General features: G+C 41.4%; 1 protein-coding gene across 1 annotated transcript; it reads right to left on the reverse strand.

Moving 5' to 3' along the window:
- Window positions 1-602: 602 nt before the first annotated feature.
- CCDC174 (coiled-coil domain containing 174) lies at window positions 603-13,564 on the reverse strand. The gene is made up of 11 exons (XM_058031898.1): window positions 13,488-13,564; window positions 11,965-12,069; window positions 10,968-11,068; window positions 10,014-10,072; window positions 8,910-9,090; window positions 7,290-7,385; window positions 6,307-6,443; window positions 5,822-5,916; window positions 5,429-5,576; window positions 4,490-4,624; window positions 603-3,451 (listed from the first exon to the last, which is right to left on the reverse strand). Exons 1-11 carry the CDS (start codon window positions 13,527-13,529, stop codon window positions 2,382-2,384), a joined length of 2,169 nt encoding a protein of 722 aa, XP_057887881.1. The 5' UTR covers window positions 13,530-13,564; the 3' UTR covers window positions 603-2,381.
- Between the last annotated feature and the right edge of the window lie 1,199 nt (window positions 13,565-14,763).

Here is a 14,763-nt window from a genome sequence, read left to right on the forward strand (position 1 = left end):
TGCATCATTCTTGCATTTTGGGTAAGAGTACCTTTGGTAACAGAAAGCTATTCACACAAAAATGTAGGACAAAGCTGCCTTAGACATGGAGCAGGGACTGCTCCTGGCTCTGTGCAGAACACTGACGGCAACACAAGGCACCTCCTGGGGCAGAGCCCCAACCCATGAAACACAACCAGAGACAGAGTGTGCTCACAGTTGTGCACACTCAGTGACAGCACAAGCTGGCTCTGCTTCACCCTCATCAGTCACACACTGGTGGTGGCAGATCCCTGCCCACACTGCCCCCTCACCCCCCTGGTGTGTAACTTGGGGGGTGGTTTAAACGAGGAAGGGAGACAGCACGCTCCAAAACATGGGAGAAATAAAACTTTGGCAGTGAATCAATAAGGAATTGTTTGCCCCAGGAATTACTGAATGAAATGAATGAGGTTGCTGATCCCAGCCAAGCTAGCTTGAGGTGGTCTGAGGGGAGGACAGTGAACAGAAATGTGTGCTCCACAGCATGAGACAATATGCAAAAAGCATTTCAGCCAAAAAGCAAGAGAAGAGGGAAGGAGACCAAATGGCAAAGTGACAGATCACTGCAGTGAGAGCTGTTCTCAACAGGCTTAACTTTAATGTAGGCTCTGAACCACCCTCCTGGCCAAGAGCCCTCCTGCTTAATATTAGGCTGTGGAAATGAAGCTAAACAAAGGAACACTTTGATTGTATCTTTTTACATAACACTATGTAATAAATGGCATTTCATTCCTTACTGCAGCTCCAGCTGAATGTTGAACTAATGCAAAGACAATATAACTCCTAAACCATAGATACACATAAAATTATCACAGTCTGAAGGGCACAGAAAAAACAAAGTCCAAAAGGCAGCTGGAAATGGATGTCAATTAAAATAGCAGCAAATAGACACAAATATTCTTTGTAGGAAAATCTACTGAAGGATACAATTGCCATAATCAATTCAAGTCAAGCTCTAGTGTTTGAAAAGACTTTGCCTGCACTTTAGTTAGTGGAGCTCCAAGGAAATTATACCCTGCTCTGAATGGCTTCCAGATACTGATTCTGTGAGGTCTTAGAAGAGGAAACTTCCTTAGTGTAAATCAGCCAGCCTGGAAAACTGGGTGTGACCTTCTCTAAGACATTTTCCATCCTCATTTTCTTCAAAATTGGGATAGTGGTATTATATTACTTCAGAAAAGTACTGAGGTTAAATTAATATATAATTGTAATGTACTGTTCCTGCTCTGCAAATTCCAGTGCAAAAGCCAGTGATGTAGGAGCTGAGGCTAAAGCAGAATTTGAGGACAGAATAAGTTCTGCATGTCCTTCAGTCACATTGAACATCTTGCTGTTCACCAGGCTTGCAGAGCAGCCTGAAATCTGACTGAAGCACACAAGAGGAGCAAATCAGTTTTGTCTTTTTGGCCATTTCACTGTTGCATTTAAATGTTCACTATTTTATCTCTGCCATTTAACAATCTATGCAATTGCCCATTCTAACCTATTTTGCTAGGTCTTATCCTGGTATCAGGCTTTTAAAATACAAGTGGAGTGATCTAAATTACCTTCAGAAATAAAAATCTTCTACATGGCAAGTAAGTATTCTCATTTACTAAGATTCTGAAATAAAAGTTAGTTTGGTAGAGATTGGTCTGCTTTTATATTTAATGACTCCAGTATCACAGTTTTTGGAAAAAAAAGTATTAAATAAAGCCATATATGTAACTCCTTATGCAAGAAAAACACACTTGGAGAATTATGAGAGGATTTTCTAAACAAATAAGAATTTCAGGTGTCAAAGCTTCTGCTTCAGTGTTTTGTTTATTTTCAGCCTACCCATCATTACTTACTGGTTTCTGCAATATCTCCACTCTAAAATGCTGCATAGAATGATGAGCTACATATGGACCTCAGGAATGCAGAGACCATGTGAACCACCACTGTTCACCAGATAATATTCTGCACTTCCTAAAAGAGAGGAGATTAAGTGAGGAACAAAATCATTCTGTGTTTGATAGCAGAGGACCTACCATTTCCATACTGTTTCTGTGATGTCACTGAACTTGTAGTACCTCCAAACCAGAAGGCAGCTGGGAGCAACCAACTAAATGAGTTTATCTCTTGCTAACAAGTAATTAATATAACCTTAAGTTCAGGTCTAAGTGTCAAAGAGATGAATTTTAGTAAAGAGGGAAGAATAAAAAAACCAACAGGGCAAAATACACCTGTGATGTGAAACAGCTTCGGTGTCCAGGAGATTTATTCTGATGTACTTACAGAAACTTGTTTTTCCCATATGTGGGAAAATAATATGCTGCTGAGCACATAATTAATTATATTCCAGTTCTTTAGGTCATGGTTCTTGTTTATCTTTTTGCTCAAGTCACTTGTCTGTAATAAGAGAGCATATCATCTAAACTTTGGTAAAGTGGTTCCTGCTTTGGAGTGCCACTGCTGTCAGTCTGAGCTGGAGGTGCCATATCCTGAGTGCTGCAGCCACTGTCCTCTGTTCCTGGTGGCACATCCTGGGTGCTGCTGTCACAGGTGTCTGTTCCTGGTGGCATCTCCTGGCTGCTGCAGTCACAGGTGTGTGTTCCTGGTGGCACATCCTGGCTGCTGCATCCACAAGTGTGTATTCCTGGTGGCACATCTTGGCTCCTGAGGTCACAGACCTGTGTTCCTGATGGCACATCCTGGGCACTGCATCCACAGGTGTGCATTCCTGGTGGCACATCCTGGGCACTGCAGCTGCAGGTGTGCATTCCTGGTGGCACATCCTGGGCACTGCATCCACAGGTGTGCATTCCTGGTGGCACATCCTGGGCACTGCAGCTGCAGGTCTGCATTCCTGGGGGCACACCCTGGGTGCCGTAGCCATAGGCCTGCATTGCAAAGGGCACCTCAGGAGTGCCATAGCCGTACCCATGCATTGGTGGCACCATTGCTGGTGCCCCATAGCCATAGGCCTGCACTGGGAAGGGCACCTGGGCAGTGCCATAGCTGTAGGCTGGCAGGGGCGGGGGCACAGCCCGGGCGCTGTAGCCGTACCCCCGCAGTGGGGGTGGCACACCTCGGGCACCGAAGCCGTAAGCCTGTGCTGGTGGTGGCACGTCCTCGTCATCCTCCGCTGATGACACGCCCTGAGTGTCACGGCCACTGGGCTCTGCTGAGCCTGGCTCAACTGGAATGCTGCTGTTGGAAGGCTGTGGTGACAGTGGCACATCTCCAGGGCTGCTGCCACTGCCCCCTGGCACCGATGGCCTCTGTGGGTTTTGTGCTCTCTCTGTTTCCAGTTTTTCAGAGGAGGTTTCAGAACTGTTCAAATTCCGACTTCGGAGATAATCATCTTTCTTTTGTCCCAAAAAGTAATCAGAAGGTGGTGCAAATTCTGGGTCTCGCTCATCTCTAAGTTCTTCCTGTTTCTTTTCCCATTGTCCAAACATCAGCTCTGTTAGAAACAGGAAAATGGCAGATTTAGCAAGGTCTGAAGGTCAGACAGGAAGGAAAACAAACTGGCAAACAAAGAAGATGCAACTTTGTAAAGCCACCTGAAGTTCCTTTCCCACTTCATACTATATGGAAATACAAGAATCTAGTGCAGATTCCTTCAGTGAACCACAGTTAGTTCACTTTGCATTTTAAGTAAGCTGTCCTTTGCTTTCTGAGTGCAGTATTTGCTGCAGTGCTGCCTAGGTGTTGGTGAGATATCAGGCTTCATCAGAGGAAGGAAAAAAAAATAATGTCAGAGAGAATAAAGATTTATGAGATGGGATCTGAAAGTTTGAGGGTTTAATGGAATTATGAAGTTTCTCCTCACAGTGATGTTCATTAATGGAACATAAAGACTGAAAAGTATAAAGATTCTGGAAATACCAGTATTGCATAGAGGAGGAATAGTGCTGTTATAGTACTAAAGAAGGTGGGCATTTATGTGCTTTGTCTATTCCTTGTTTGCTTTTACTTAGAAGTCATGCATCAGATTAGAAGAATGCATGAGCTTAGATTAATAGTGCAAAATGAGTTAATAGGTTTGGGAAGGACCTACAAGACAGCCATCACTTTGTGGCAAGGAAGATGCTTCAAAATGGGACACAGGCACTGAAGTGGTCTCTGCTTGAATCATGTTTTAGTATTGTGCTGTACCTGTTTGTGTGATACATCCTATCAGGTAGCAGAAACCACAGGAATATATCAAGAAAAGATCACACTGTACATCTTCTGAACTACAGAATTTGTCATTCTGTCAACCTGTCAAGATCATTCAGAAATGCAGTAACTCATATAGAAGAAAACTTCTGGGGACATTACAGCAGCTACTGGCACTAAGGCATCCTTGTCAGTGCCCTGGACACTGGAGGTCATCAGTACGAGGCAGAAAAGATTTCAGTGCTTCTCAGTCTCACCATACTTTGGTCACAAAACAGAAATGGAAGTGGCAGTGTACAGGCTCCTTCCCAACAGTGCTCCTGAATCCACATTCCCTTACCTTTGCCTTTATCCCACTCTCGGACATAAGGCACTCCAGGCTTTGTGTCTCTCCTCTCCTGGATGATGACCTCCACCTTCCTACTTGCTGCAGTAACTCTTGGAGCTTCTGGTTCCTCAGCAGCACCTTTCACCTCTGTGTCACAGGAAGAGACAGCAGAGATTGTCAGTTACAGAATAAAATCTGTATGACTCTCACAGGTAAAAATAAGAACATTTATTTCCATATATCTCCAATAAGAACAGTATCTCTATTTCATTTACTGGAGAAAACAATTTGCATTCTTATTCTTCTGAACAACCATAACAGTATGCAGTGGCATGCTGCTGTTCTTCACTTCCAGAACACCTCACAGTTAATCACTTGCAAGGAATTCTAGACAGTAAAATATCAGCTACATTTTTCAGTGGGAGACAGACAGTACAAGTTGACTATCAGTGTTGTAAGAGAGACAGCACAGACACAGGATTAGAATTCAAATTCATTATCCTAAATCCTAGAGTCAGCTGTCCAACTGACTATCTCCAACTCACACACTGCACTGACACTGTCACAGTGTATTATTGAATGATATCAAAATGCCTTGTTACTACTTATTCTACCTCATCTTCATAGAAGAGAAAGGCAGTACAATGTCAGCAGCTCTAGCCTCAACCTGCATAATCAACCCATGTAATTCCTGCTGTCAGGTGTGAATCAGAAAAAGGCTACAATCTACATACTGTATTTCTACCTGCATTATTAAGCTATTTCTGGCATGCATTTATATCTACACACAATTACATCAGCTCTCATTATCCTAACAGTTATGTTAATTGTATATACAGAATACACAACACCAATACACTGACTGTCTAAATGAATATAAATTAGAATCTGTCTGTCCACAGATCAAGGTGAAATAGCAAGTATTTAGGTTAAAAAGGCAACAGATCATACCTCCATTCTCCAGTTTTTCTGCCTCTTCCTCTAATCCAGCTTCCCTTAACTTTTTAATCTTCCGTGCTCGGAGTTTGGACAGCCTTGCATCTAGAGCTGCTTTCCTCTTCTCCTTCAGCTGCTCACGTTTATTTCTCTGATCAAGTGTCTTAACAGCAAAAGAAAACACGAATTATTCTTCCTTTGTTATTATAAACAAGTACATATCTTCCTTCACAAAACAACTAAAAGGAATCCTATCAAGTACCAGGTTTCAACAGGAAAAAAGAAGCCAAATTTCTATGGCTTCTTTGGAGTCATTTGCATCACCTAATCACTTACACGACAAATCAAAGACAGTAACCACTGAAACCACCCTGCCCTGGCAGCCCAGTCTGCTCTTCACTCTCATACCTGCTCCCTCAGCATATCCAGGGTTGCCCGTTGTTTATGCCTGAGCTCTTGGTCCCGAGAAAAGGCAAAGTAACCAACACCGAGCTGCCTGGCCTCTGACAAGGAGAAAAACAACAGATTTCAGTTAAATTCAGTTTATAGTTGGCAGTAACTACAGCCTCCAGGCACCCCGCTTTCAGGTGTGGAATTATTACCAACATTATTACCAACACTGGACTGGTTTTAGATCGCTTTAGATAATACATAAAGTGAAGCTTCTTGAAGGAGAACACAGGAAGAGGTAGAGAAACATTTGAGAAAAATACAATTTGAAGAAAAAATAAATCTAGACTTATGTACTGGTAACTTTCAACATTATTACACATGTGGCTTAACACACACCTACACTTTGCCACAGAGGCACAGGAAGTAACTTTGCCTTGCTCCCTCTACAACTGATTTCTTTGGTGATACACAGGTAAGTGATTTAAAGTATGGCACTGTACCATTTTCTCGAATGTCCTCATAATGTATGGGTCCCATGGGTTTTCTGAGGGCTTCTTCCTCTTCCTTTTCCCACTGCTGCCTCTGAAGTTCTCTTCTCATGTCTTCAGATAACAGAGTATTCCCATCAGGTTCTTGTCTAATTAAAACAAATTAAGGATTACAGAGCAGAATTGTCAGGACCAAACAGTGCAAGTATGATTTAGTCTGATCCACTATTGCAGTTTCCACAAAACACAGATCACTGTAGACACTAGTTAGTGATACAACGCTGATGATTATGGTATGTGGTCAAGATAGAAATACAAAGCTGCCTCTAAAACAAGTAGAACATGTTATTAAAAGACAAAATAATAATATTTCTCAGAAGATTTATGAACTAATTATCAAATCACAAAATGGGAGAAAAAATAATCAGTTATTGGCATCTGTGGGAATTCTAGCACTCACATATAGGACCATTTCAGATTTAATGTAAGAAAATGAAAGATATTTAAAGTAACAAAACAATGCTTTACCCAAAAGATTGACTCAAAATATTAATATTCAAATATCAATACCCAAATATTAGTATGGAAGTAATTTTAACAAAAGAGTTGTTAAACAGCTGTTTAACAGAAGAACGAAACTAAACAAATGGAGGTCTAACAAATTCACTTTGAACAACATGAAGAATTTGGAACTGCTAAAAGACTATCATCAATTTCCACGTTAAACAGAACTGGAATCACCTTCCTGGCATTTTATGGAAGGTATAATGAAATACAAGGACCCCAGTTTTTAAAAGATGCAACAAATACCTGAGATTGCTTAAAACCTGAGATTGCTTAAAACCTTTCTCTACAAATTATGTAAATCTAGAGAAAGCAGTAACATCAATTCTGAACTGAGAATGGAGTGACAAAGCTCAGCCTTCTCTTCCTTCTCATTAAAAAAAAATGTTAAATACTGAGAGGAACAAGCAGCTCCATTAGAGAAACCACACCTTTTCCCTTGAAGTTCCTGATCCATTTTAAGTAAACTTGGTAAATCCTTCTTCATGCAGCGTCTAGATCGGCCCAAGAAATCAACATAATCAACCCTGTAATGAAAGAAAAAGAAAAGTGATGCAAAACTTCTATTTGCAGGTTAACAGAAATCTCACCCAGAAGACAGAAGCATTAACCCTTTCCAAGGAGTATTCCAAAGGAGATTTCCAAAGACCATCTGTCACCTCCCAGTGTGTGTGTGACAGTTGCTCCTGCTTTTCCCTTAACACACCCCCAGATTAAGAGGACAGTTCTGAATGGGGCATATGACAGTTCTACCAGACATTTATTCAATCTCCCTTTGAGACCCCTGTTCACTTGGGCAATGAAATGGTGTACAAAATGTTCAGAAGTAACCATGTCACGTAGTTTTCACAACAAAATAGAACTCAGCCTACTGTTTGCTTCCCATGGTGAAGATAATGATGCAGCATTGGCTTCTTGTGGATATGAAATTGCTACAATACATTTCAATTATTGGTCTAAAGGCCATTCAGAACAGACTGATAGTGTGCATTCAATTGGCATAACAAAGGCTGACTAAAACACAAGCAAAATGTTCCTCTGAAGCTATTGTGCTTCTTATTCAACTCTTTATAGTACTGAACATCTGATTTACAGTTGTTGAAAAAGCTGTTAAGAGCTACACTTACTGTCCTGTAATGTGGAAAGCTCTTTAGCATCAAGCTGCCTCAATTATCCCATTCTAAAGAATATTACATCTGAAAAAGTATGACTGGCAATCTAGCTCCCAACCCCCAAACTTTTAAAGATCTGTGCTTTTAGTAAGTCCTTTACTTAGTTTCTAAGGATATCTACACTTTAGTATTTGAAGAATGGGAGTGCTGTTTTGTATTGGTTACTGCAGATTTAAACTGATTACCAGAAGTAAAATCTCTTGTTCCACAAGCATTTTAAACAAATGGGCAACGAAAATGTTTAGTCAGGACTGATTTCATAATTATTCCTAATGTCTCAGATGAAAAAATAGTGGTAACTTGGAATGACACAGAAAACCATCAGAGACTATTTGCTGTGCTGCAGCAAATTGGAAGAAATGCTGAAAATCGTGCTCTTATTCCAACCAGAGTTTCTCTCCTTTAAGAGAAGGTTGTACAGTTAAATGACTGCTCATTTTTAAGTCACTCAAAATTAAAGAAAGGAAGATGAATACCATAAAATCCTCAAGTTTTGCTAAAATACATTTCAATTCAGCACATCAAAGCATAAAAGGGTACCAACTACTGTGATGACTACTCGGATAAACTATGCAAGAAAATCACAAAGGAGATGATGTTGTCCCCCCTATAGTACATTGCCTTCACTGCAATTTCTCAAAATCCTAGATGCAGATTCTATTGCAGTGTTACCTATGTGGGTGGAAATTAAAGTGTTATGCAGGACTGTCTATAGGAGAAATGAAACAATGTTAACACCTCCTTGCCAATGTGTAGTATGAAACAAACATGAAAAACAAAGGTGTCACTTCACACATTTTAAAAAAGAAAAGTATTTTCTCAAGAAATTCTCAAGAATAAGAGTGGCCAGGGCAGATGAGCCTAATCAGTAGCACCAACCATTCCTCATCCGGGTCCTCTGGTGGTGGAATGTCTGCTTCAGGCTGAGTTTCCTCCTCATCTGTGTCTCTTTCTGAAGTCCTCCCAGCAGCTGCACTCTGCTGCAGCTCCTGTACTTCATGCTGTTTGTCTATGATCTTCTGAGTGAAATCCACCAGGTACAAATCCTCAGTTTCTTCATCTAAGGCAGAAAATCGATTCTTAGCGAACAGCCATGAAAAGAACAGAACTGAGCACAAAATCAATACCAAATAGCTACAATCAGCTTTTCAGCTGCCAGCAATGCCCTTGACTACAGTATTGGGGAATACTTAAATCCCATTCAGTGCCAAACAAACCCAGAGCTATCAAGTGGCTCCACAGTGATAACGTCTATTTGTGAATCAAAGTTTCAGGGCATTGTGTGCAGTACAGAAAAGGCTGCATTCTCTGCAGCAAAACATTCTCTGCTTGTTAACTGTTTCATAAGCAAAGGATTTGTCAAGGCTCAAATACTTTTTTGATGTTTAACATTTGGTATGTTGGCAGGAGCCAAGCATTCATGAGGGTACTTCTTAGGAAAGTAGAGGAAAGTGATGGGGTCCATGTGGATGAAGATGGACACTGATAAAGAGAACAGATTAACTGCAAGGAGATTTGTATTCTATTTTAATAATTACTTTTTGAAAGGGACTGAATGTGTGAAAGAAGAAAGGAACAGATTAGCATTCTCTATCCCTATTAGCTGCATGACTGGCATTCAGATATGGACCAGCCAGACTCCTCTCCTGATGCTCTCCTCCTCATAAAGGCCCAACAATTAGAATGCAGGACAGAACATCAGCAATGCAATCCAAAGATTGCACAATGGAGAACAAATTTTTTTTGTCTTTCTAAGATACTGTATTGAAAAACCAGAACATAGTTCACCCACTTAATGAATGAGTAAAACAAGCCTCCAGTGCTTTACCTGATCAGGCTGCCCTTCAAAAGTAATTTTATTTTCTCTAGTAAATGTATATTTTTTTCCTTTTCAAAGTGGAATAAACCATGTCAATCAGTTTCTATAATAATTCCAAGAATTTATACATATCTAAATGCTTATTTTGCAATAGTATTGTTCACCTGGGAAGTCTCCTTTTGTCATTTTCTCATACAGCTTTGCTTTCTCTTCAAGCTTCTTCCTGAAAAAGAAAAAAAAAATGAACCTTGCAATCCCACCAATTCCAAGCACATTTTAAAGTGACCTATTTAGGTTTAGATAAATGGAATAGGAAAATCCTGGGACTGCCTGAGGTGTTCATTAGAAGCTGACTTATGCCTAGCTTTTGTTTTGAACCTTCACTAGCATTTCTAAAGATACAATATTTTCCAGTTCCAGAATTTATACTGAAAATAATTTTAGTGAAGTTACAAATTTATTCTCAAATGTAATTTGTCAAGTAGGCAGAAACATGCTGTTACAAGAATTCCACCTTTATCTAAGTACTGTGGTCTGTCAGATAAATACTGGAAATGAAACCATTATTTGCAGACACTGAAAGACAGTTTTACAGGAAAAAGGAAAAAAAAAGAGATAACACAAATTTACACCTAATCTTAGAAACTGAAGAGAAAACCTTAGCTAATTTTTGGAATTTCAAAGAGCAAAAAACTGCTTACAGAATCACAGCAAATTATTTATAAATGGCATTTTCCACATATATCTTTTTGTTCAACCAACACATTTAGAAAATGAGGTAATTCTTGAAAATGTAAGCTATTTTCTGTCAAGCCAAAGAAACACTTTGCTACAGAATTCTAACACTGCACTGCACTGGCTGGTAATTCTAAAGATGATTAAAAAAAAAAAAAAAACCAGTACCCTGACAGCTGTGATAATTTAGACAGTGTGAGGTCATGGGAGCATGAGACTGCTGGGATGAAGTTTGTACACTACTGGTAAAAAGTATGGATGATACTGGAATTACTGGCTGGTATAATGAGAACTGCTGGTCTAAAAAACTTCTTTCTGTGCTTTCTGAATACCAAAGAACAAATTCTGCAAAGCATTCCTTTCTTACAGAGCCTAAGAGCTACCTTGATTTATCCAATATATCCTGCTCTTCTGCCTTCTGCTCAACATCTTTCGCAGCTCGATTTACAACTCCCGTGTTCTGCTTGGTCCAGATACTTGGTTTCTGCAGAGGACAATTTTGTAACAACAAATAAATAGATGAAAATATTGAAATGGTAACAATTAAAAAAATATTTCAACTCTATAATGCAAATTATGAACCTGAATCATGGAAGGCTTTGTAAATAACATCTTATACGTGTTTGATTTGAGATCATTCCTGTGCTGTACAGGCTGCAGGATGGTATCATAGTTAAGGGCAGGCTGAGAAGGCCTTAAAATCCTAAAGGCACTCAGAAATCAGACAAAATCTATTCTGGCAAAGATGTTAAGGTGAAAAAAACCCAATCATGCAATCTTGCTGATTAAATACATAATAACAAAGCTAAAAAAAGTTTCTATTCTCCATTGCCTCCATTTTAGATAGAAAATACAATCAGGTGGCCTGTTTGCAGCATAACACTGTAAATGCTGCACATGCTTCAAATATGGCAAGAACAGCACATTCTGCTTCTAGAAAGCTACAGAATGAACAAAACCCAAAGTTCAGTACAGAGCAAAACTAGAGAGATAATTGTGTATTCATTATTGTACACCACAAACCACAGCAGAGCATTTATCTAGGGAGTTCAGTGACTCTAGAAGAATCTCTAGATTCCTCCATCCTGCAGCATCCTACAAAATCCTCTAATAAAAAAATAAACATCTTTTCCTATAGTTAAAGGGTGTGGATCCTTGGGGAATAAAGATTAAGTGGGGATTTAGATGGGTAGAAGCACAAGACTAAGCTTTCTGCTGTGCACAGGAATTTCACCTAGAAATGAACTTTAAAGAACGTTCTCATAATTTTATATTTGACTAGAAACACAGCTGAGTATTTACTATTATTTAGAATTGAATATTAACTTCCTTACTTTCAGGAGACAGAATGACAAAAACAACAATGAAGATTATTTTTACCTTATTAGAGGTTCTGGGCTTTGCAAAGACACCAGCATCTTTCAACAGCTTTTCTTTCTTGAACTCCTCTTGCTTTCGGAAGAGTTCAGCTTTGAGATCCACCAGCTACACCAGCAGCAAAACAACACATGAATAACAGATCACAGACATCAGTCACTGCAATAAATAACTGCAACTTTAGGAAAACAACCTGTTAGTTACACTTATAGGAGCGTTTGATTGCATTTTTATGTGGAAGCACCAATCTGATCACCAAGATCACCTCTTACAGCAAACAAAATAAAGAACCACAGAATGCAAATTATGATTAGGGATTATGATCCCCAAAGATATCCTTGATCCTTTGCTACATAATGAGGATACGAGGTATAGCTCTGTCTAGATTTTACCAACCTCCTAATGGCAAACAAATAGAGAAGGAGCAATGAAAAACACTACTGAATATGAAAAGGGAACTTTTAACCATTAGATAATAAATAAAATCCTGTCTCAGAAAATAACTGATAAAGGTTTGCTATAGTAAAACATATATTTTCCCCACTGCTTTATGCACTGTTTAATAGTTTCGGATTTTTTTTCTCCTTCTTTTTAAATAAACATATGAGTAGCATTGCCATCTGTGACCAAGGTCCATCTCAGCTTTTATTAAGGAACTCGTCAGCAGGGGTGTTATCTTTGGATTACAAAACTAGTTTGGAAGAGGATATTTTGCTACTTTTCCTGCAAGTTCTACGGATGACAAAATTCAGAGCTGCACATTAAACCAGGAAAGTGCAAAACTTTGGTATTAATATTTGTCCCAAGCATTTGCTTTTCAAGTCGCTGAGACAATGAAGTGCAGTGTCTTAAAAATCACTTGTTCTCCCTTCTGCTTAGAGGTGATAATCCAAAAATTCAATGTAAAATATTTAATAGTTAACTGTGAAATATTAACAGTTATTAGCATACATTGACTATTTACATAGCTCTTCATCTGAAGTGTTTGGCAGCTCTCGTGAGCGTCCTGGAGAACAGCGAGGGTCGGCACCTCACCATTCCTAAGGGTGGAAAGTTATCTTCCACAGCATAGATCTTCTACTCCTTAGGAAAAAATATTTTCCCTGTTATGGGCTAATTTAATGTAATTGCACCAGGAATGCGAGCAAACCCAGCCGGGCAGACTCGGGTTCGGAGCGCAGGGCGTGTGGCTGGTGAGGAAGGTGAGGGGACAAACTCCCAGCCCTGACACTCCCAGCCCGAACATGCAGCACACGGCCTTACACAGCCCTTTAACCCAGCATGTGCCGCAGCGACTGCCCACGGCAGCGGGTTAGGGGAGCACACAGAGCACCGGCCCTTCCCCTGCGCCGCTCTCCCCGCAAGCGGCGGCGCCAGCGGATCCCCGGTGGAGCCTCAGGGCCTGCGCCGGCCAGGCCCACCCCGCCCGCGGGAGCCCCGCGGCTGAGCACACCTCACAGCCCTACTGTGAGGCCTCCTGGGCGGGCGGAGGGGTTCGTTTCGCCTCTCCCCGCTCAGTCACTCACCGAGGACGCGGCCACGTCCAGCGGCTTCTTCCTGCGGTCCATGGCGGGACCGGCCCCGCCACCGCCTCCCACCCCGCCGGGCGGCCTTGCCGTAAAGCGCGGCGGAAGCGCGGCGCTATCGCGACAGTGCTGCTGAGGGCGGGCGCTGCCGCCATGTTGGGAAGGTCAGGGGCGGTCCCGGGGGCTCGGCCCGGGGTGGGTTGGCCGGGGCGGAGCGCTCCCGTCCGGGGCTTCTCTGCCTTTGGGTAATCCCTGCGCTCAAACTGAGGGGGAAAATGAGGGAAAACTTGTTCCTCGGTGCGGGACAAATCCTTCCGGCGTCCCGCTGGAAATGCCCTTGTGGGCCGCGGGGCTGGAGCTGCTGCTGTTGTGACGGAGCTGGGGCTGCCCTGGGCTGGGGGGCTGTGGCCAGAAATTGACAGGATTGCAGGCTGGCCCGGAGCTGGCATGGGCTAGGTGAAGAAGATGGTTCAAGCTTGGCATCAACATGGGTTCATTCCCTGGTGCCAGAGCCAAGTCACATGCTGAGGCCAGGTATTCCTGTTTTTTGTTCTCATTTGTGCAGAATGGGGAGCTGGGTGGTGACCCATGGAAAGTTAATTCACCAATCATCCAAACTTCACACTCTTTATACAACTTAATAAACAAAGGCATCAACATTCTTTGGTTACAGATTACTCAGATTACTCCCCTGTTTGCTAGTTCCATCTCTTTCTTCTCCTGCTCATCAGTCTGCAGGCACAGTTCTTCCCTCCATTTGGGTGTGGGGCCCATTTTGAGTAGGTGGTCAATGAGTTGCCACAATCTCCTACTGCCAGAATCACCCTTCCCCAGGTACTGCTCAGTTCTGACTTCACTCCTGGTGCCTCTCATCCAGACAACCCTTTCATTTGGGGATTCCCTTCTCTTTTTCTTAAAACAGCAGATTAGCCAAACATATGATGCTCACAATGCAATTGCCTAATCATAGCCATCCAGCTATAGCTACTGATTAACACCTAAAGAAAGAGCAAAGTTTGATTCAACCCTCTATCAAAACCTTGAGAGCCTCAGAACTTGAGGGGTTTGGTGTCATCACGAGAAAAAAAAATAAAAACAACAACAAACTAAAAACAAACCATACAAAAAACCCCCCAAACAACCAGGAAAAAACCAACCCAAACTAAAACTCTCTTTCCTGCCTTAGCTGGTGAGTGAGTGCACAGAGATGAGACCTGAACATAACAGTCAAGTACAGACCCACCTACGTGTGATGGATCCAGCTCTGTAACCTCAG

Source organism: Melospiza georgiana, chromosome 11, assembly GCF_028018845.1.
Source record: "Melospiza georgiana isolate bMelGeo1 chromosome 11, bMelGeo1.pri, whole genome shotgun sequence".
Taxonomy (NCBI): domain Eukaryota; kingdom Metazoa; phylum Chordata; class Aves; order Passeriformes; family Passerellidae; genus Melospiza; species Melospiza georgiana.